The sequence below is a fragment of the Lontra canadensis genome, unplaced genomic scaffold (genome assembly GCF_010015895.1).
Source record: "Lontra canadensis isolate GAN:19392208 unplaced genomic scaffold, GSC_riverotter_1.0 scaffold24, whole genome shotgun sequence".
NCBI lineage: Eukaryota > Metazoa > Chordata > Mammalia > Carnivora > Mustelidae > Lontra > Lontra canadensis.
In genome coordinates, this window is record NW_022631018.1 from 2,269,517 (window position 1) to 2,293,272 (window position 23,756).

Below are 23,756 nucleotides of genomic sequence, written 5' to 3' on the forward strand. Positions count from 1 at the left end.
TTTTAACTTTGGCCCCCACACCATACATTTTGATATGTAATATCCTTATTCTTATTATTTTCTAAATAGTAGGAAATGGAAACATAGGAAAATGAAAACATATTCTTTGACCTACTTGTTAACTAGAATGGTATTTTTAAAATTTGCCTGGGGTTGGGGTTTAGACGTTAAAAGTTTATTACATGTTTCTAGCTTTATTGTATTGTGGGAAGGAATTGTAGCCCTATTTTTAAGTTCCTAAGATTGCTTTGTTGTTTAGTATATGGTTAATTTTGGTAAACTTTATACAAATTTGAAAAAGAGGAGTATTATTTATTTGAGTCTAAAGAACTAATGTGTATTGATTCATTCAATTATATGAACTGAAAGCACGTATAAACCAGGGGAAATATTTTAAAAACTCATAAATAGTGATTTAAAATTTGGGCTATTATTTATTTATTCAATTAAAATTGTGTCTGCTTGAAATAATCACTTTAACTATGAAGTCATAGGAAATTCAAACACACCTGGAACATAAAAAAGAGCCTTCACAAATTTTTAAAAAAGGAAAAAGCAAAGGCTCATCTTTACAAGAGTTACCTCTGAAAACAGTAGCTGGAAAGAGTTTAATTTACTTATTGTCTCCTCACACTGATATTAATAGGTATTTTAATCTTTAAAATATACATTAACAATGAACACTGGGTGTTGTACTTTGTACCTAAACAATGAATCTTGGAACACTGCATCAAAAAGTAATGATGTATTTTATGGTGAGTAACAATAACACAACAAAAATAAAATAAAATAAAACAAAAAAAAACAATGAAAATATTTCAAGGCTGATTCTTAGGTATTTTGTTAGTTGTCTGAATGCAAAGAAAAAAAGATTTTTTTTCTGTTATAAAAATATACTTGTAAATATTTTGCCATTTTAAATAATAAATCGAACAGATTTCCAACTCTCATCAGGTTAACACTAAATAATGTAGCTCATATGGAGATTAGTTTTGAGTGAAGACCATTTCCAAGTTGAGAAATAAGCAGAATATTCACAAGACACAAACGAACCCCATAAATGGGATCTACAGCCAAAGTATAAATACTAATAACCACAATATGAGGGGATGATTGGCAACACATTAATTATTTTGGCTATCTTAATAAAATCTCTTTCTTTCTCACACACGCTCCTGATCATACCCTTTCTTTTGCCCACACCAATAATCAGAGCCTCCATATTATATCAGAAGGGTAAGTACACGTACACGCCACACACACACACACATCCCACTTTGGATTGCTGGTTTTAGATGACTTTGACTTCCATCCTATTTTTTTTCTCAATGGTCTTCTCTCTTTGCCTTGGCAATGCAGCTGATTGAAATAATTTATGTTAAATAACCTACCATGGACAGTGAGCTTGGCGCTTGTGCTGCTCGATCCTGCTGTGTTTGCTGCCATGCACGTGTACTGGCCGGCGTCATCAGGCTGAGCAAACGCTATCTGCAGAGCCCCAGAGCTGAGGATGCGCTGGCGGACCGATTCCACAACTGCACGCCCATCTTTATGCCAGGTAATGTCAGGGGGTGGGAGGCCGTCTGCCTCACATGGTAGAGAGATGGGCTTATCCACAGCAGTGATATATTCCTTTGGATGGGGGCTAATGACTGGAGGAACTGAAAGATACAAAGTGTAAACTTCATCTTAAAAGCACAAAGGTACCATTTACACACTATAGTACCACTCTAGCAAATGGAAGTCACAGAAAGAAATGAAATCCTGACTTTACCATATTATTAATCAAAGGATCACTGCACTTTGTTTTCACTGGAAAAGAAAATTCCTTTCTTAAAAAACTGTTTATTATCTTATGTTAGTCATCATACAATACATCATTAGTTTTTGATGTAGTATTCCGAGATTCATTGTTTGCGTGTAACACCCAGTGCTCCATGTAATATGTGCCCGTCTTAATACCCAACACCAGGTTCGCCCATCCCCCCACCTTCCCCTCTAAAACCGTCAGATTGTTTCCCAGAGTCCATAGTCTCTCATGGTTTGGCTTTCCCTCTGATTCCCCTCCCTCCTTTATTTCTCCCTTCCTGCTCCTAATGTCCTCCATGCTATTCCTTATGTTCCACAAATAAGTGAAACCATATAATTGTCTTTCTCACTTGACTTATCTCCCTTAGCATAATCTCTTCTAGTCCCACCCATGTTGATGCAAATGTTGGGTGTTCATCCCTTCTGATGGCTGAGTGATATTCCATTGTGTATATGGACCACATCATCTTTATCCGTTCATCTGTTGAAGGGCATCTCGGCTCCTTCCACAGTTTGGCTATAGTGGACATTGCTGCTAGGAACACTGGGGTGCATGTGGCCCTTCTTTTCACTACATCGGTATCTTTGGGGTAAATACCCAGTAGTGCAATTGCTGGGTCATAGGGTAGCTCTATTTTTAACCTTTTGAGGAACCTCTCCACTGGGAAAAGAAAATTCTTTGAGCCATTTTCAGAAAATTATTGCTGGCATAGCCAACAAATATAAATGATGATTTTAAATGAAACATAAACATGTATTCCTGAGGTACTGCATGTCTAAAAGTTTTAGGTTGTGTCAACAGAGGCATTTTATTGAATATACTGTATTATGAGATTCACTTCAGCTACTTAAACTTTCAGACTAGACCCCTTCAAGGTTTGGAAATTATTCAACGGCTCAGAGATACTTTTACTCAAGTATTCCTACAGTGCTTAGAATCTCAAATACAGAGGCTATATTTAACACAGTATTGCTTGAGTGACTGAATAAATAAATGAGTAGATCATGGAAAAGAATTATATATATAAAACTCTTCCCACTTCTTCCGAAAGCTGTGGAAGAGCTTTCGATAAGGCGTTCTCGATGTTTACAGGAGGTTGATTACCAATTAGGTATGGCCTGGCTAGTTTATTGAGCCTCAAAAAAATATTAAATGATTAGGAGAGAACAATCAAGCACAAGCCAGGAACAACTGACCACAAGCACACAGGAAAGAAAGAGGAGGATGATTCATCTGTGTCAATACAAGTCCAGAGACAGTGATAAGGTGCAGAGGACAACAATGACAGTAAAAATATCCCATTCAGCATGTGTGAGAAAAACCCACAAAAAACAAACAAACAAAACAAAACTACTACCCACTCAGAAAGCTTAAAAGAGAAACAAGGCAAATAATATTGATTATTATCACCTACTGCCTAGGAAATGAATCAGAAATGAGATCTCAGAGCTCCACGGAGCCAAGTAATGCCCTCTGCATAGCAAGTCCTAAAGATCTAGAACTATCTGCTGCATCCCCAGAGGATATGGAGAAATGGTCAACCACATGGAGACCAAATCTTATTTTATTTATTTTTAAAGATTTTATTTATTTGAGAGAGAGAGAGAGTGTGTGTGTGTATGCAAGAGCAGGTGGCGGGGCAGAGGGAGAGGGAGAAACAGACATGGGGCTTGATCCCAGGACCCTGAGATCATGACCTGAGCTGACGTCAGATGCTTAACCAACTGAGCCACCTAGACATTCTGAGACCAAATCTTAAAAACACTAGTAGTGATGAGTAAAATAAAATCAACAAGTTGTGAAAAAAATTATGAATAACCATGTCAAAATTACTTGTATCAGCTAACGTTATTTGGTTGGGGTTTGTGCTTTCCATTACATACTATATGTGCAAGGAGGGAGACTGGGTTCTGAATTTTCATACCTCTAAAGCGTGCAGTTATCTCTGCTTTTGAAATGTTGAAATGTTATTAATCATTTAATGTGTTTCTTTGTCCCGTAATTGCTCATATCAATAATTTTAATCAATTAGTGAAGGAAAAATCCCTCCAAATGGAAATGTTCTTTCCGTGACATCCATGTTGCCAAAACCAATGAATATTTATTGGTCCTTATCCAACTGATCTCTCACTTCCATTCAACAAAGAGTTCACTCCCTTCTTGAAACACTCTCCCCTCCTAGCCTCCATCCAGTTTCCCTCTAAAATCTCTGCCTCCTCCTTTGTATTCTTCTCCAGCATCCTCTCTTTTCTCAGACCTTTAAACAATGCAGAGTGATGGGTCTTTGTCCTTAGCTCTTTTTTCTGTACAAAGTCTGATCCAGTCTTGTGGACTAAAACACACTGATTACTTCCAAATTTATATCTTACACTCTACTTCTCCCTTGAGCTCTGAATCCATAAATATTCAACTCAATTTGATATCTCTATTAGGATTTCTCATACTTTCCCACATCCCGTAGGATCAATCAGAAATTATGTTTTCTTTCCTCCAAAGCCAGTTTCTCCCCCTTGCACTATCATTCCCCCGTGGCACTATCATCTATCTACTCGCTATCTCAAGCCCGAAGCCCAGGAAACATCATTAATTCCTCTCTTTTCCTAACCTCCCAAATCTGATTCATCACTCTTCCTGGCAGTTACACCTCCTGGAAGTATCTTAAAGCTACCACTTTTTCCATTTACCTCTGCAACTTACACAGCCACTCTCCCTTCCAGCCAGGCTGTAACATGCTGCCTAGAGGACCTGAATAGTACCTTCTGCTCCAGTCTTGCTCCTTCATCATCTACATGGCCCCAAATGCGATCTTCCTAAAACCAAATGAGCATTTTGGCTAAACCCGTAAAGTCTCCCACTGCATAGAGAAGAAAATTTAAACTTCGTGTGGTCCTTCTGACCTTCTACGTATTGGCTCACCTTTTCTGACTTCCTTCACGTTTTGCCAGCCTTCTCCTTCTCCATCACTCTCTACCACATTTGCCAGGTTTCTTTCCTTATTTTCTCCTTATTTTCTCCTTATTTTCGGCCCACCGCATGTGCTGTCCTCTCTCCCTTGGACACGCTGCCACATTTGCAAGGCTCATCCTAGCTTATCACTCAGGTCTCGGCCCAAATGGTACCCCTTTAGAGAAGTCTACCTCTTCTTCTTCTTCTTCTTCTTTTTTTTTTTTTTTTTAAGATTTTATTTATTTATTTGACAGACAGAGATCACAAGTAGGCAGAGAGGCAGGCAGAGAGAGAGGAGGAAGCAGGCTCCCTGCCAAGCAGAGAGCCCAATATGGGGCTCAATCCCAGGACCCTGGGATCATGACCTGAGCTGAAGGCAGAGTCTTTAACCCACTGAACCACCCAGGTGTCCCAGAAGCCTACTTCTTAAAGCCTACTTTAACCACTAATGTCAAATGGTCCCCACATTTCCCCATTCTTCCCCATCTCAGCCTTTTTTTTTTTCTGCTTAGCATATGTCAGAATTTATAATTATTTCATTTATTTTGGTAGTTAAGTTTTTTTCCCTTCTGTACACCATAAGGGAAGGATCATGTCTGTAATGTGCATGTATTTCCACTTATTACTGCAATAAATATTTGTTGAGAGAATGTTAGCAATATAAAGAAATTAGATTTATAATGCACAGTTAAGTAAACTTTACTATAGTCAGTAATATACCACAGGAAAATCATACTTAATGGAAATTTGAAATCAGCTAATGCAAATTCAGAAGCTCAGAACCTACTTCCAGGTCACAAAAATAATACATGCAAGATACAAATATTATATCAAGAAAATAACAGTTAAATGTGAAAAGACCCTGCTTTGTCTACAGAATAATTTTTTCCCATCAAGTTGGTTAACTGAAATTACGATTTTTTGTTTTATGATTATTTATGTATGATTTTTGAAAATGTATGATTTGTTTTTTAAATGGATATTAGAATCTAGTGTTTCATAAATGTATCCAATGTGGTATCATGGAGAGACTGGTTTTAAAAGTTACCTTAAGCATGTGCTACAATGAAACAGAGTACCATATGAAGTTCAGAGAAATCCAAAATACCATGAGATGCTTCAGTTTTCTTATATAAACAATGACCCAAAAAAACCCCAACCATTAAATTTTCTTCTTCATAAGGATAACTGAAAAAACACATTGTATAATGTAATATAAGAATGTTGAGAACTACAGTAACATCCTTATTTTAGATAGATGAACTTTTGGTGTACACCTTGTTACAAGCATCTTTGCAATGAAGACATAGAAATTTACTATTTAAGTACCTTGAACATTTAATTTGATTTTGCCTAAGGCTGTACCAGCCAGATTCTGAGCCACACACATGTAAGTACCAGCATCTTCTCTGACAGCTCTGGAGATCTGCAAGCCGCCACCGGGAAGAACTGCATGGCTTTTGCCTGGATCAGTTATGAAAGCACAGGGAAGAATTTTTATTAAAATTTTTTTCATTAAAAAAATCATCCTGACTTCTGAATTGTGAAACACTGATTTGCTGTAATTTTCTTGATAGAAACAATGGTAGGTACCTTCAGTGATGACATTGATGCCTTCTTTTTGCCAAGTAATGAAAGGACTGGGGGTCCCTGTTGCTTCACACGGTAATAAAATGGGATTGTTTACAATGACGTCGAGTTCACTTGGCTGAGGCTGAATGACTGGAGGCTCTATAAGAACCAACAGAAAAAGCAATGGCACCAGTTAGTGGCAGAATTGTCTAAAAGTAGCCATGAAGTTAATCACGCCTAGATCCATATTTCTATGTTATTAGTGATTTGATTGTCCAGAGGAAAGGAGAACATTGGTCACATTACATTTTTTTGAGTATTCCTTCCATAGGCAGATTCCATTAGAAGAACTCCATTAGGAGACTAGAAGCAGGCACAGATTATAGACGTTCAAGAAAAAAATAATTTAGGGGTTGTTCTGTGTGATTTTTCATCTGTATGTTTATTGAAAAATATTTATCAGTCTTTCATATCCCCCAGATATTACTGTGGTTCATAAGTCTAGACAGTACATCCTTTCAAGAATCAACATGACTTGAAGAAAAAATAAGCTTTTAATGAATTAAATGACTTTCCATACCCTGGACATAAAGGGTCACGTGTCGATGTGCAGAACCAGCTGCATTCCTGGCAACACAGGTATATTTTCCAGCGTGGTTTAACTGAGTGGCAAATATTTCAATTGCTCCTAAAAAGGAAAAAGTATTTATGTATCTAGAACATCCATTTTTCTGTAACCATTTTTCTGGTTCGATAAACTATGTCACTCTCATTTTGTGTTTTCATCACCATAGCACTGTGACGCTTGGCTTATACTCATACTTGTACCCCCTGAAGGGCCCAGTGCAGTGCCTTTTAATCATTATTAATAGCTTTATTTAGGCAAAATTTACATGCCATAAAATTCACCCATTTAAATGTACAATTTTATGATTTTAGTATCTTTCCAGAGTCATGCAACTCTCACAACCTAATTTTGAGAACATTTCTATTACCCTAAATGGAAATCTCTTTCCATTTACAGTCACTTCTCATTCCCAGCCCCAGCTCCATGCAATTACTAATTTCTTCTTCTTCTTCATATATTTGCCTTTTCTGAACATTTCACACGGATGTAATCATACAGCTGTCCTTTGTGTCTGATTCCTTTCACTGCGAGCAGTTTCTGAGTTTCATCTGTTGTAGCGTGTGCCAGTATTTTTGTTCCATTTTATTGAAAAATAGAATTTCATTGTGTGGATTAGCCACATTTTGTTTATTCTTTCATCAGTTGATGGACATTTGGATTGTTTCTACTTTCTCTATTGTGAATCATGCTGTATGAACATTTGCATACAAGTCTTAGTGTGGACATATGTTTTCATTTTTCTGGGTAGATGCCTAGGAATGGAGTGTTGGGTCATATGGTAACTCTTGTTTAATATTTTGAGAATGTTCCAACGTGTTCTTTTAACACAGTACCTTGTGCTGAAGGGTAGTTAATTTCTATTTTATGATTTTAATTGCTACCAATCTATACACATTTCAGAGACAGCCAAAATACTTGGCTTTGAGAGCCAAGTTCTACCCTGAGAACAATCTTCCATCATTTCTGTTCTATTGAAAAAATAAACAAATTCCCTTAGAATAACGTGCACAAATGCATAAAGCCCCAGGATGTTAGCTGCTACTTTAGTTCATTTCTAGTGTACCTTCCCAATACAAAACACCAATGTGCATTACCTATATTTTCATTTAGATGAATTATAATTTTTCTCTTTCAGTACATAAATTCTATAAATGATGGCTACTACCACTCTCAAAATTTATCCGTCCTAGCACTTATCACCCAACCTTACCTGCTCAGTTATAAAAACCCTGAAAACAAAAATCTTGAAAACAAAAACCTTGAAAACCCTCCCAGTTCTATAGCCTCAGAAACTCAGTGGAGTATATAACTTATTTTAGGCACTAGATCTTTATTAAATGAATGGAGATTCTTTCTGGCCAATAGAAAGAGTGTGGTTTACTCAAAGGCAACCAGCGAATTTGTGAAACTCCAGGATTAGTAAGTATGCACTTAAAATCCCCGTGATCATTCCTATTATATTCAGTTATTGTGATTTTGTTTCCAGACTTTTTTTTTTCTCTCCTTTTGTCTAGTTCCCCTTCCCAGTCTAACTGTATTTTTTTCCCAGATGTGTAAGTCTAGGAATGAAATGCATTTTATTTTTTTATTTTGGTGCAACAAAAGGCCAGGTAAGGTCATCCATTAATAACTAGTGTCATCATAGGGGCACCTGGGTAGCTCAGTGGGTTAAGCCTCTGCCTTTGGCTCGGGTCATGATCTCAGGGTCCTGGGATCAAGCCCCATGTCGGGCTCTCTGCTTGGCAGGGAGCCTGCTTCCTCCTCTCTCTCTGCCTGCCTCTCTGCCTACTTGTGATCTCTGTCTGTCAAATAAATAAATAAAGTCTTTAAAAAAAAATAACTAGTGTCATCATAGATGTATAATGACTGAGCCTGGTCTTACCTGAGGACAGAATTCTGTAACCGTCTCCCCTGGGATACAGCCTTATACCATTTTTTGTCCAGTGAATTGAGGGAAATGGAACTCCTGAAGCAGTGCAGGTGATTACGGTGGGGGCATGTTTGGTTACTACGAAGTCCGTAGGCTCATCGGCTATGGAGGGTGGAACTAAAACAACAGTAACAGTAATTAGGAAGCACACATTTCCAGCACTTACAGGTTTCCAAAGCCTTATTATACATCTTTCTCTTTCTACACTGAAAGTTAGTAAGTGGAAAAGGAAGCCCTTTTGGGAAGTAGTGGGATGATGAAATGCATCATTATAATAACTGTTAATCCACATACTAAGCCAGTTCTACCTTGGACAGTGAGATCCACAGTTCTCTTATCCTCCCCAGCATCATTTGTCACGGTGCATTCGTAAGTTGCAGTGTCATCCACAGAAGGGGAAATAATGACCAGTGAACCAGAAGAAAGGAGCCTAGAAGAAAAAGTTCAGAGCAATGATGTACTACAGGTCAATTTTCATAAATGTTGGTTTAACCACAACATGGTACCATGTTGTGAATCGAAGGAAATGGAATTCTTTCCTTGTATTAAAATGCGGAATCAGACTTCTTTGTGTTTGGGCAATGGGTTAATAGAGCCTCAATGTGGAGATTTAGAGCAAGCAGTTGTGTAAAAGGATTGCTTGAAGAGGGACTCCTGCATTTTCTGATTGCTTATATCATGATCAACTATGCTCTCCTAAGTGAAATACAGGAAAATGAGTACGCTGATGACAGCCACTGTTTATTGAGCAACGAATACATTCCAGAACCATCTCAACTGCTCCACATAAACTACCTCTAATGTCACGAACTTTGCAGATTGGCATTCGATTATTTCTGTTGACAGACTGGTAATTACAAGTGCCTCTGTCTTACATGTTGCCCTACTTTGCATGTCTCCTTACGTGTGTTGAACACTTTTGAGATGCCTAGTATGTATATCAATAAGTCTTTTCCCTAACTTCTAACCGATTCAAAACTAAAGTGATCTGGATCACTTCAAATGCTTAAGAGGTCTAGTAAATATGCATATATTATGAAAAATAAATCTAAATGAAATATCTATTTCCTTACTTCAAGGTATGCACTGATAGAATAAAAATGATTTGATTCAATGGGAATACATTCGACATGCTTTTTTTTAAAGATGTTGCACATTTTCTGCATAGCATATAACTTTCAATCACTAGACTCCCAGTACCCAAAGATTTAAAGGGTGAGAAAGAGAGAAACAACAGAATTTCAAGTGAAACACTCCTCATTTCCTATTTCCTAATGTATAAGTATTGATTATTATCAAAATAGATCTACAAGAACACTTGTTTTTAGTATTTGGCAATTCCCTTGACAATATATCTGTTAACTGAGATACAAGAAATGATGCTCATTTACAACATCAGAAATTCCTAGTGATTGGGGCACCTGGGTGGCTCAGTGGGTTAAAGCCTCTGCCTTCAGCTCAGGTCATGATCTCAGTGTCCTGGGATTGAGCCCTGTGGGCTCTCTGCTCAGCAGGGAGCCTGCTTCCCTCTCTCTCTCTCTCTGACTGCCTCTCTGCCTACTTGTGATCTCTCTCTGTCAAATAAATAAATAAAATCTTAAAAAAAAAGAAAGAAATTCCTAGTGATTAAAGCGTTAGCTTTTAAAAAACATACGCTGTCATATTATGAAATATTTGAAGTAAAGCTGAAGAAATGCAAAAATTGGAGAAAAAGGATGTTTTTCCTCCCTACCCATGCTACCAAATACCCAAGTTGTATTTCAAGGTTTAGAATTTGATTTTTATTCTATAGCTAAAGGTGGTATTATTTTTACAGAATAGTTTTTCCCTTATACCAAATATTTTTATTCTTTCTTTTTATAAAATTCCAAAAGAGGCTAAGAAAAATAAAGCAGAATAGGAATCTAATTTTGTAGATCTCTCTGATCATCATCCACAGGGCTTATGGATAGAAACGTTGAATTCATAATTCAGAACAAGCTTTTAGACTGAAAAACTAGTTCCACGTTAAGAAAAATATACACTTTCTACATAACTAGCTAATTCTTTATACTTTATATAAATGCTGTCCCCATTGTTAGAGATGAAATGTTAATTCTTTTTAAAATTATGTTTCTAAATAGTAGGTGGGGTTTTTCAGTTAAATGATTCCTTACCTGTATGAATTCTGATTTTGGTCCACATTAAGAAGATGCCCATTTTTCCTCCACCTGATTGATGGTTTTGGTATCCCAGCAGCCTCACAAGCCAGAGTAGTTTGAACATTTACTGTTACAGTTATGTTGGTAGGACCCAGAGCAATGGATGGAGGAACTAAAACAAAGCCAACAAATAAGAGGGAAATATAGTCAGCAAACAGTATGCCATCTGATGTACTTCTGCCAGATTGAAATTAATCACTGGTAACTTGCTACATAGTTACAAACACAAGAAGACTCTGAATTTAGGGTTGTGATGGTGCTAGCCACAATGAGAAAACATGGGTATTGACCGTTCACAATAGAGTATGGTACCTTTTTTTTTTTTTTAAAGATTTTATTTATTTATTTGACAGAGATCACAAGCAGGCAGAGAGGCAGGCAGAGAGAGAGGAGGAAGCAGGCTCCCTGCCGAGTAGAGAGCCCTATGTGGGGTTCGATCCCAGGGTCCTGGGATCATGACCTGAGCGGAAGGCAGAGGCTTTAACCCACTGAGCTACCCAGGTTCCCTGAGTATGGTACCTTTATACAGCCCCGGATATCAAGGTCTTTATGAACTCACAGGTTTAGGCCATCAGAAAACATTTAACCCAAAGATGAGAAGCTGTTCCTACAAGCGTATTTACCGTGGACTTGTAAATCTATTCGCCTGCGGTCTGTTCCAGCAGCATTGGTAGCCATACACAAATATCGCCCAGTATCTGCCACATGTGCCGATTGGATATGAAGGAATCCATTTTCCAAGATGGAGTATCTATAAGAAAGATCACAAGCGAAGTTCTTGGAATTAGCTTTTGTTTTCTGATTATCTGAATTTTGACTAAGAGTATGTTAAAAGACGTAAATCTATTTTTAGTCTTTTTCCTGCTTTAGAAATTTGCAATACCGTTGGTGAAAAAAAGGAATATTCTGCAAAGGTGCATAGCAGATGGACTTGTGATCTTGGATGAATTATAATGATTATGTGTTGACCATACGCCATAGAATTACGCTTTTAAAACAGTATATTTTGCTTTTCATATTAAGATGAAAAACTAATATTAAATGTCGCAAGACCATGATAATATAATGGGAAAGATTTAGGGATTCATACTTCAGTTATTGCAGTATTTTTCATCCTTTTCCAGAATTGTTACCTTGCATGACTTTCAGAGAGAACAGCTCCATCCTTTCTCCATGTTATCCTTGGGGCTGGCACACCCTCAGCAAGGCATTCCAATACAGTTGACGTATTTAAGTGGATGACAAGACTCTGGGGGACACGCTTTATGTTTGGAGGAACTGCACAAGAGATGCACGTGGAAAGCTTCATTCATATCAACAATACAGCCTGAACTAAGACTCTGAAGAGGTAATACAAGGTTAGCTTTGAGTCAAATGTATAGCTTTGCCCACAGCTAATTCAGGTTCGTATAAATAGAATTGGAGTTTAATTCCTAAAGTCTTATTCAAGATACTCAGTGTTTAAAAATAAAGCACGGACGGGGGAAGGAGGTTTTAAATCCCTGATATGGTGTGTGAAATCTGGCTTTGTAGGAGAGATGCTTGAACATGCATCAGCTCTCGTCTGATGCAAATTAAAGATGATATTTCTTATTTCTCTTTGGCCAAATAATGGTCTGAGAATGTTAACACTGGAACAATTTCACTTTAAATAGAGAACAGAAAGTGGGCTGTTCTAATAAAAAGCACATCTGTGATTAATCATGTAAGTCTCAGAGCATGTATTTTATTAATCATTGAGTTCATATGGGAATAGAAAACCTGAATTTTAATTTTAGTGTTAGAGATATTAGTTGTGTGGGTCATCCAATATCCTATAAAGTTTTATATATTAAAAAACCAGAGAGACTGTGATGGGGAAAAGTCTGTATTATCTTCCCAAATATTGGCAAGTTTTGATGTTTTAGAGTTTAGATTGGAGAGAATCACAGTCCCACGGCAGTCTCTGTCTAGTGCATATATACTCAAACACCAACATGAATAAAGGTGCACTAAATAATGAACCACCTGTCATCCATAACCTTAGTGTGACTTCCTCAATGGCTCTGATGTGAATGACACAAAATGTCAGGATATGTTGATAACAACTGGACATAGATTATCCTCTAAGATAATGTATCTTTAACTTTTTTTGAAATATGGGTTGAATAGCCATTATATAAATACTACATGTTGTCTTTTTGAAAAAATAGGATAACCACAAGAATTCATTGAGTGTGCCCCTAAGAAACAAAAATGTTACCACTTCTTAGAATGCCCTTGGCTAAATTTTTAAATTGTGAAACAACTGTTAATTTTTCTTACCATTTACAGTGAGAATAAATTCTCTTGTAGTCTTTCCTGCAATGTTGCTGGCCACACAAGTATAATTGGCTGTATCACGTAGATCTGCATTATTAATTTGCAAGTATCTCCCTCCAGATAGGATTCGTACTCGAGGTGTTGCCTACATTCAGCAAGTAAAATTTACGATTAAAATATCAGGAAAAGAGAATATTTACTTTATAACATCAAGAAGTAACTATAGTGAGCTGTGGATTGTCTGTCTTCCAGTAGGCTTTGTCTGCACCCCCTACTGTAACCCTGGGATCAGAACCCCTCGGGAGCTGTGTCTATGCGCATGCTTAAGACAAGGGCACAATCAAGATTCCCAGCTCTCCTGGCCACAATAATCTGGATACCCAAGGTTGAGCAGGTGACTCATGCTGGGCCCCTGAGAGCCCTCTGCAAGACTTTGTTGGAAATGTTGGCGAATAAGACCACTTTTTTTTTTTTTTTTTTGGTATCTGTCTGGTAGTGAGGGTGACATAGGTTGTGGCAGTTTTATTACCATGTGTGGACAGCTCTGAATCTAAAACAAACCAAGCAGAGTTGAGATTCAGAGAAAAAAAACCACAGATGCTTGATTACATGAGGAGAACCGCTGGACCTAGCAATACCTAAAACCCAAGTTCACCAATCGCTGTAGGTAATAACTGCCTATAAAAAAAAATTGTTGGGGGTCCCTGGGTGGCTCAGTGGGTTAAGCCTCTGCCTTCAGCTCAGGTCATGATCTCAGGGTCCTGGGATCAAGCCCCGCATCGGGTTCTCTGCTCAGCAAGGAGCCTGCTTCCTTCCCCCTTTCTCTGCTTCCCTCTCTGCCTACTTGTGATCTCTGTCTGTCAAATAAATAAATAAAATCTTAAAAAAAAAATTGTTGGTTTGAGTTTGAATTCTGCCACTTACAGTTGAAAGTTCCATGACTAGTAAACTAATGATCTCTTAACATTTGAAAAACAAGTAAATAAATGATTTTAGTCTGCTAATATTTTTTAGGCATTTATTTTGTGCCCAGGCATAGAACCAAGGATTATGAGACTATAGAGACAATGAAACCTAATCTTTGTTATTAAGTCTAATTGGGAAAATAGATGTAAACAAGTAGCTCTGTATAAATTAAGAAGCATGATGTTCATAATGATTAAAAAATGCCAGGTAGAATCAATGACTACTATTTTCTGGTTGAGCCAAAGAAGGAACTACTTCAGGGAGAGCCTAAGTAAGATTGTTCTGCCATGCAGGCTCTGTCCCACATAGACATACAGTTGACCTTTGAACTGCATGGATCTATTTATATGTGGATTTAAAAAAAAAAATACAATGTAGTACTATAACGCATTTTCTCTTCCTCATGATTTCGTTAACATTTTCCTTTCCCTATTGTAAAAATATAGTACATAACATATATAACATACAAAATACGTGTTGATTGACAGCTAATGTTATTGGTAAAGCTTTGGGTCAACAACAGATTATTAGCAAAACTTTGGGGTAGTCCAAAGTAATATGCAGACTTCTGACTGTGTGGGGTCAGTGCCTCTGACCTCCATGTTGTTCTAGGGTCAACCGTATATTCCTAATGAAAAAAGTGTGTTCATACTAAAATGTTTAGTTTAGCCCCATTTCTCTACGCCTTTCTATTTTTTTTAAGATGTTGTTTATCTACTTGAGAGAGAGAGAGAGCACACAAAAAGGGGGGGGGCAGAGGGGGAGGGAGAAGCAGGCTCCCTGACTGAGCGGGGACTGCCATGGGACTTGATCCCATGATCTTGGGATCATGACCTGAACTAAGGGTAGACACTTAACAGACTGAGCCACCCAGCGCCCCTCTCTAGGCCTTTCATTGCTATAGGAGCTATTAGTGATTATATTATATTACCTCTGATGAGAACATGTGATTTCTTAAACATATATGTTAAGTTCTATAAAACATATACTTGTAAGTTTTTTTATATGGATAGAGCAGGGTTTTAGGCTAATAAAAATTTTCATAGTTGATTCTTATAATGTTTTGGGCCCATGAACATGATGCTAAGCCATCAAGTCTCACGACAATTTTTCCTGGTTCTCTTCCCATTGACCACCCATGAATCTTCCAAATCGGACTTCTTTCTTCAGACAGACTCTCATTCTCAGCTGCTGCTGCTGCTTCCTGCTCCATGCCAAGCACCAGAGCCCTTGTGCCTGCAGTTCTCTACGCCTCCCACCTGACACGTGAATGCAACCTTCCCATCTTTCCACCTCTGTGGAAAATAGTCAGCCTTTTGTCCGAGGCTCATCTCTTCATCTGTGACGAGGGTCCCATTCCCTCTCTGTCCAACACACATTGCTTATAAACCTCTCCATCTCCTATATCTTCAGTTGCTTTCTTTCAGTAAATAAACCTATAAAATCTCTTTGATATTTCAAGAATATGTGTGATGGACATTGGGGAAGGGATGTGCTAGGGTGAGTGCTGTGAAGTGTGTAAACCTGGCAATTCACAGAACTGCACCCCTGGGGCTAATAATACATTATATGTTAATAAAAAATTAAAAAATTAAAAAAAGAATATGCCATAATTATTTCCATTCCCTCTTCTTCCTTAACACCCGCAATAACTGTAACCTATCTTTTCCTTTGATCACTCTACTGAAGAACAATTCTTCTGATCTTTAATCACTTCTGTGTATTGCTACAACCATGGACACAATTTAATTTTCATCTTAATGGACTCTGTTAACCACTTCCTCTCTTTTCCTTGGTGTTTAGTGCACCAATGTCTCCTAAACTTAATTCTATGTCTCTGAGTCCTCCCTCTCAGTTCTGATCTTCTTTTCTTCTTCCTTCTTTCTTCTTCCTTCTTCCTTTGCTCACCTTATAAGTATTATAATTATTGCCTTAGACTCTGTTTTCATTTACAGGTTATCTCATACTGGTCAACTTCATACAATCCTACAGATTTATCTACTGGTCACACTATGGAAGACTATCACATCAAAGACGTTTTTGATGCAATTGGGACCCAAATTTCTTAGTACTTTTTAGAATCTCCACTTGGATAATATATTGGTAATTCAAACTCAAAATATCTGAAACTGAACTCATGTCTTTTTTTATTACTGTTGAATTCACCCTGTGCCAGTACTAACATCATTTGATCATAGCAGGAATTAGCCTAAACTTGTCCATCACCAACATTCACTCAGTCTCTATGAACAACTAATAGTTTTTTGTTTTGTTTTGTTTTGTTTTTTAAAGAGAGAGAGAGTGCATTGCATGTGGGTGGGAGTTAGGGAGAAGGAGGGGGAGAGGGTGAAAATCTTAAGCAGACTCTGCAATAGGGGCACAGCCCATGGCGGGGCTCAGTCCCACAACCCTGAGATTGTGACCTGAGCCAAAACCAAAAGCCAGTCGCTTAACTGACTGCCCCACCCAGGTACCTCTGAACACCTTATAGTTTTGACTGAAATGGACACACGGGAGATATAACTGTGGAGAAAAAGTAAGAACATGAAAGGTCTTGTGAACTAAGTGGGGTAGTTTAACCTGAATCCTGAAATCTGTGGGGAATCTTCAAAGATTTTAATCAAGGCCTACTTCAGCCACATTAAGATTCTTTGCAATTCCTGCTAGAGCAGCATTCCTTTTCCTGTAATGGCTTTGTAGATGCAATTACCTGTGATTAGAATCCCCTTCTTATTTCTTACCCAGCATCTACCCATCATCTAAAACTGAACTTGTGCTTTCCAAGAGGCTCCTCTGAGTTTTCCTTATGCTGCAGTCTCAGTTACTTGCTCCTTCTCTGTTTTCATAAAATGCTGTACCTCACTACATATGAGTCGTCTCCATGCTCTAATCTTTGATGTACTTCTATGTCTTTTCAAGTAGTCTGTGAGCTCCTCGAGGATCACATCTACTCCCAGTAGCAATTATAGTGTCCACCATTATAGTAGGGATACAACAAATAGAGAAACTGAGGCACAGGAAGGTTAAGTGATAACAATAATCTGGCATGTAAGTAACTCTCAGAATCCAGTCTGGTTTTAGTCCTTCGGTATGGTTTGGTGGTGGCGGAAGTCCTTCTGCCTTAGGTGTTAGGGGACGTAATCTCCTTTTATAATTAGGCACAGTGTAACACCCACAGGTTATATAAACAGAATGAGGAAGAACAAACGGGGAGAAAAGCATAAGTACTAGGATAAGAACAATCAGAGCATTCAAAGTCAAGGCTTTGAGCCAACCCTAAAAGGCTATTTAGGATCCTGGGCTGTGACACTCTGTGATAGCAGACAGACACCCCATGAGCTTGGGAAGCTTTAGAGAGCCAAGAAGTGTGTTTTTCAAGGATTCTAATTCTATATTCCTGGTATCCAAGGTATCACGTAGATCCTGGGAGTCCCTCCTCGGGCCCCAGTTTATTCCAGAAAAATTCAGTAAGGAGTTTGCCCATGAGACTTGACGGGACAGGTCAGTTCTTTGGAGAGTTGGATGATTTCTTCCTTCTCAAGTAAAGAAACAGCTGAGTGTTTCAAATCCAATTTTAATCCATGGGCTCCAGGAGATACATTTTGCATCAATTTACAGAGTGTCTGAATCAGAATACCTATCTTTTGACCCATAACTGGTTAATAACTACCCAAGTACAGGTTGAGAAAAGAAGGCTGATTCAAAGATCCTGTGCTCACCCTTCCAATGTCAAATAATAGTAGCCTGACGTTGTTTGGTTTTGTCTACCTACCAAAGACTCTACAGCTGATTTTTTTTCCTCTTCAAAATGGATTTATGGAACTTAGCAAGACTTACCTGTAACCGTTCTCCATTTTTAAGCCAGGTGATTACAGGTGGGGGCACTGCATCTGATTTGCATTCCAATGTCACTTGTCTGTTCCGTAACACAGTGAAATCCTGGGACTCATCAGTTCCAGCAATATTAGGGGGTACTGGTATGAGAAAAAACATGTCAGAGGCTTTCAATAAACAAGATATAAAAATGATCTGAATTATCTTACATTTTCAACAAGTGTTGCTTCTGTTATACAAAATTAGAGGCATAAACTTAAGACATTACTTGTTCAATTTATCGTACAAATGGCTACCTGTAGTAGACTTTTTTAAAAGTCTTATTCCATATTTTCACATATATAAAGTAATGAAATTCTTCCAACAGTCACATGAATGACAGGCTAAGTAATATAATCACAATATCATCACCATTTAACAGGTAAAGAAACTAAGGCACAAAGAAGGGATTTCTTGTCCAGATTCCACAGTTGGTACAAATTTTCTCTGAACATCAAATTTCCAAACTACTAAATCAGGGTCTGTTCCATCATAATATAGAAAACGTAGACACTTTCACAATATTCAGAAATATATCTTTTTAATGTGACTTTTATATACAGAATTTACATGTCAATCAATGGCAAGGTCTAATTTGTGTGTAGGGCTCATGGGAGGAAGGGAGGCACCTAAATTATAGACAATTTGCACTGCCTAGTCATCTAGGCTATGACAATGAAATAAGTAATTTCTGTTTGGTTTTTTAAATGTTCCTTTCCATAAAGGGTAATTTTTATCTCTATGTTGAAATAATATTGACCTGAGTCTAATTGGCCCAAGTTTTCTAGAAGGTAGTTTGGCAATAAATCTTGAAGCTTTAAATGTGTATGTATGTTTGTGTAATCAAGCAAGTGTACTTAGAGAATTTTATCAAAATAAAAGAATAAAGGGGACAGGCCGATAGGCCAATATGTATGCACAAAGATGTCTATAACAGTATTCCTCATACTGGTGAAAATACAAGAACAGCTTAAATATACAAAAATTGGGAATGGATTAAATAAATGGCAGCATGTTCATAAAATGGGACACTGGGCCATCACTAAAAAATGTTATAAAGATATGTTTTTTGACATGAAAACATGTTTATTAAACCATTAAGAGAGATGAAAAACGTGTTTGATGCTATATGCTGTAGGCGACATTTCTGTGACAACACATTTGTATGCAAAAAAGCCTTTGTATAATGAGACTGGATGATATATTTTCTTTTTCTTTTTTTTTTTTTTTTAAGATTTTATTTATTTATTTGACAGACAGAGATCACAAGTAGCCAGAGAGGCAGGCAGAGAGAGAGGAAGGGAAGCAGGCTCCCTGTCGAGCGGAGAGCCCGATACGGGGCTCGATCCCAGGACTCTGGGATCATGATCTGAGCCAAAGGCAGAGGCTTTAACCCACTGAGTCACCCAGGCGCCCTGATATATTTTCTTCTTTACTGTAATTTATAGTCTATGATTTTAAATAAAGAACTATGAATTATTTGTGCAGAAACAAAATGAATGAGTCAGAAAGTCCACTGAAGTATTTCCAAAAAACACTTGATCAGCCAGATATAAGAATCAGATTTACAAAATACATATTTCCTTATACATAAACATTTCTTATGGTGTGCTAGGGAGTTGCCCCATGTTCCATCAGTTATGGCTTCTAGATAGGTATTAGTATGTGATAAATGGCAGGATATTTTGCCAAATTTACCATGCACTCTCACTAAATATTCTTTATCATCATCTCCTGCAGTACTGGACGCCAGACACGTATATCTTCCTGTATCCTCCACCTGCAAAGTCCAAATAAGTGAATTACACAATGTTAACATGTCCGGTTTCGTGAAGAGAATAAGTATTCACTAGAATGAATATAAAGTCTCCCACAAAACAAGGTATCATGAAGATAGCACAACAAATCAAATTTAATAAACTGTTTTCACATTTGTGATTAGCTCTCTGCCAAGCTATGCTTTAAGAGGGTTTCAATATTTGATCTCAAAATGTTTGCAGGTTAGGTATATTTAATGATCTCAGAAAAGGCAGGTATATATATAGGACCTAGCACCAGAAGTCACAGACGAGACGCACAATGTTTATTGAACAAATAAGTATTCATGGACGTAAATGTAGACTTAAAAGTTCAACTGGCATCTTCCTGAAGAAAATGAAATACAATTTATTAAATAAACAAATAAAATATCAGGTTACTTAAAGTACATTAATACCGTATTTTGAATGCATCTTTGGTAAATGTGGTGAAACAAAAGAGCTACATTATATAATCTGGCTGTAAATTGTGTCAGACTGACAGCATGATCTACTATTACCTGACTAAAACCAGAAACATTTCTTTAAAAACCCTGTGCATAGTTTCCACTGCAAGTGTTAGTCTTCCTTCATATGTTTGACATTGTGTAGACGTTTATGCTTACGTACACATAAAATATACTCTGGAAAACAGATGATCTTACTTCTGTGAAAAAAATGTCTTTTGGAAAAGCAGAAAAATCCTGTTTTCATTTATTTTACTACTTGAACATTCTTAGAATATTGTGAATTTTTAAAAATTCTTACATTCAAAACTGAGTTTATAGGTATGGAAAAACCTTTTGGTAGGCTGCAAAACCTCCTTCAAAAAAATTTAAGACTACTATGTTTGCAAAAATACTTCAATTCAACTTTAAGAAGAATGACACTTGCACAGTCCTTTGATTAAGAGTTTAAAATAATGTACTGAGGCATAGAGAATAATTTCTGCATTTCCCATCATATGTTGAGAGCCGTTAAAACTCAACTTTTCTCGATCAACTCATTTTATTCCCAAGTAATATTGCCCTCTCCACTTGTTTTGACTTAACCAAACTTGAACCATCATTCATGTCTACTCTTAAATCTTGCCTCCTCCAATAAATACTTCCTGATAATTTGTGCCTTTCTGTATGCCTACAGTCATCATTGGTAGCTATATTTTCTAGACTGTGTTCTGTTCGTAGGGTGTCAGAAAAGTTATAGTTAATCAAATTTCTCTAGAGTAGTATTTTGCAGTATTGTTGACATGTACTATGGCTCAAGAGGAGAGAAAGATATAGTATATAAAGTTTTTCAATTCTATCTGGTCACAGAATTTCCCCCATTGGGATAACTCACAGAACTAGTGCTTGGGGGCACCTGGGAGGCTCAGCTGGTTGGGCGGCTGCCTTCAGCTCAGGTCATGATCCTGGGATGGAGTCCCGCATCAGGCTCCCTGCTCTGCAGGGAGCCTGCTTCTCCCTCTGACACTTCCCTTTCTCATACTCTTTCTCTCTCTCAAATAAATAAATAAAATAAAATAAAATAAAAGGACTAGTGTTTGATGGAAGATACTTTAGGAAACTCCTGTCTGTACCACACAATTTAGAATTTGCAAAGCTTCCAATATGTGTCAGGCATAACTGTATGTTACAGACACATACATGAGAAGACAGAGTCCTGGTAAGTGAAATATAATGTATAATGTACAAGATGCCCTGAAGACACAGGAGCAGAGGAACCAAGGTCAGTCTTGGGACTTGATAATATTTAATTTTCTACTTCTAAAATATCTAAGAATGGTTTTCTTACCATTTCTTTTCTTAATTTTGTCATGTGTTTAGTTTTATAACCCCTAGAAAACCGGAAACTTCTTGAAGGCTGAGACATGTTTTAGATATTATGTTTGTATTCTCCACAATAGCTACCTCCTGTAGGTCACCATCTAATAATGTGATCTTTGTCTCCTTTTGTTAATTAAACCCAACTATATGATGTTTCCATTTAAGACCTACCATGATGGGGCCTTAATCTTCCTTTTAAGCTTTCTTTATCATTATTCTTTTGTATTTATAATTCTATTCCACACAGTTCCCTGTCTCCTTATGTAACAAAATTCTTTTGGCTCCTTTTTTATCGGTTGAAATTATAACATTTGAGGATTTTCATTCAGTAAGTAGTTTGACAGCTAACCCCAGTTTTCTCAGAGCTACTGGAATGTTTGACGGAGAGGAAAGAGGGGAATGGAAGGCGTGTTCTCCTTGATATGAGAAATAAGGAACGTGCTGAGTTCTACTGGTTAGGTCTTTGAAGCCGAAGTAGGATGGAGACCCAGCTCTGTCACTGAACAGTGGTGAGTACTTGGCCGGCAAGTACTTGATCTCTCTGTGCCTGTTTCTGGTTGTATAGAATGGAGATAAAGACTGCCTCACAGAGTCGTCATGAGAGTCACCGGTGTGACAGAGCCCAGAGCCGTACACAGGATGGACACAGTAGACAAGTCATAGCCCTTAGCTCTCTTTTTCAGGTCCCTTTCCTTCCTCTTTCTTCAGTGAAAATGCACACAGAATATAATTAAATAATCTGTTATTCCATGTTTAAAGGGATGATGATTATCACAACAATTGCAGCAGGAGAAACCATTCTAACTCTATTTAATACTATTACATGCCTGTGGCACTGGTCTAAGCATATCATCTTTTTTTTTTTTTTTTAGGTTTTATTTATTTATTTGACAGACAGAGATCACAAGGAGGCAGAGAGGCAGGCACAGAGAGAGGAAGGGAAGCAGGCTCCCTGCCGCACAGAGAATGCGATGCGGGGCTCGATCCCAGGACTCTGAGCTGAAGGCAGAGACTTAACCCACTGAGTCACCCAGGTGCTCCTAAGCATATCATCTTAAATGATCTTTTAAATCCTCAAGTGGAGTATTAAGATATCATTACTATTTTTATCCCAAAGTTACAGACGAGGTTATTAGGGCACAGATGAAGAATATCTATAATATAAGATTCGTCGTCGTGAGTAAAACAGAAGATTGCTATGGTGAGGCATCCCAGACATATGTCTTTTTAATATATTTACGTTTCTGATGAATTTCCTTAAACACAAACTATAAGAACAATTTTACTGAGCTGAGTGTTTAAAAAATTGCATCTCTTCAGATTTTTATATCTGCTAGTTAATTCTGGAGACCAAAATTGCTCTTTGAGGCCTCATATGTATATATGTTGAACAGCTTTTCGCCAGTTCTGTAAAGAGCTACATGGCACAAATTAAGAACTTGGGGAAATACTCTCTTATGGCCCCTTGAAAAAACTTGCAAAAATTAAAGTGTCTTGCCTTCTTCCAAGTTTCATATGATACTTCCACTGCTTCTCTTAGTCTCTCCAAGCACGCATACCACAGCACCAATCTACCCTTGTTAAGGTTAGAGAGAGGGATCTTATGATCTATTTGGACTCAAAAAAATCATTTCTCCATTGTGCCTATATTAGCAAGTGAGAAGTATAAGCCAGGATAAAATAACTTTTTTGACTTCAACACTTACCTGAGCACTAGATATTCGAAGTACCGCTCCACCTCCAAGAGTTTGTACCTGACCTGTCTGTGGGAGGGGCCGTCCATCTTTCATCCAGGTGATTTTAGGAGTTGGGATTCCAGAAGCAAAGCAGGTAAGTTCAAGTGGATTATTAACAATCACTGATATCTCTACAGGTTCTTCTGATCCATTGATATGAGGTGGTTCTGT

The 23,756-nt window shown here is 37.6% G+C and overlaps 1 protein-coding gene across 1 annotated transcript in view; it reads right to left on the reverse strand.

The window, feature by feature from the left end:
* The window catches only part of HMCN1 (hemicentin 1), a 471,117-nt gene that overhangs the window by 61,956 nt on the left and 385,405 nt on the right, over positions 1-23,756 (reverse strand). Inside the window, exons 69-81 of the mRNA XM_032862623.1 lie at positions 23,556-23,752; positions 19,926-20,007; positions 18,192-18,328; positions 13,392-13,533; positions 12,221-12,365; positions 11,711-11,838; positions 11,043-11,199; positions 9,195-9,316; positions 8,839-9,003; positions 6,909-7,016; positions 6,350-6,487; positions 6,086-6,220; positions 1,392-1,661 (exon numbers count right to left, since the gene is read on the reverse strand). Coding sequence (XP_032718514.1) covers positions 1,392-1,661; positions 6,086-6,220; positions 6,350-6,487; positions 6,909-7,016; positions 8,839-9,003; positions 9,195-9,316; positions 11,043-11,199; positions 11,711-11,838; positions 12,221-12,365; positions 13,392-13,533; positions 18,192-18,328; positions 19,926-20,007; positions 23,556-23,752 — 1,926 coding nt within the window. The remainder of the gene's footprint in view (positions 1-1,391; positions 1,662-6,085; positions 6,221-6,349; positions 6,488-6,908; positions 7,017-8,838; positions 9,004-9,194; positions 9,317-11,042; positions 11,200-11,710; positions 11,839-12,220; positions 12,366-13,391; positions 13,534-18,191; positions 18,329-19,925; positions 20,008-23,555; positions 23,753-23,756) is intronic.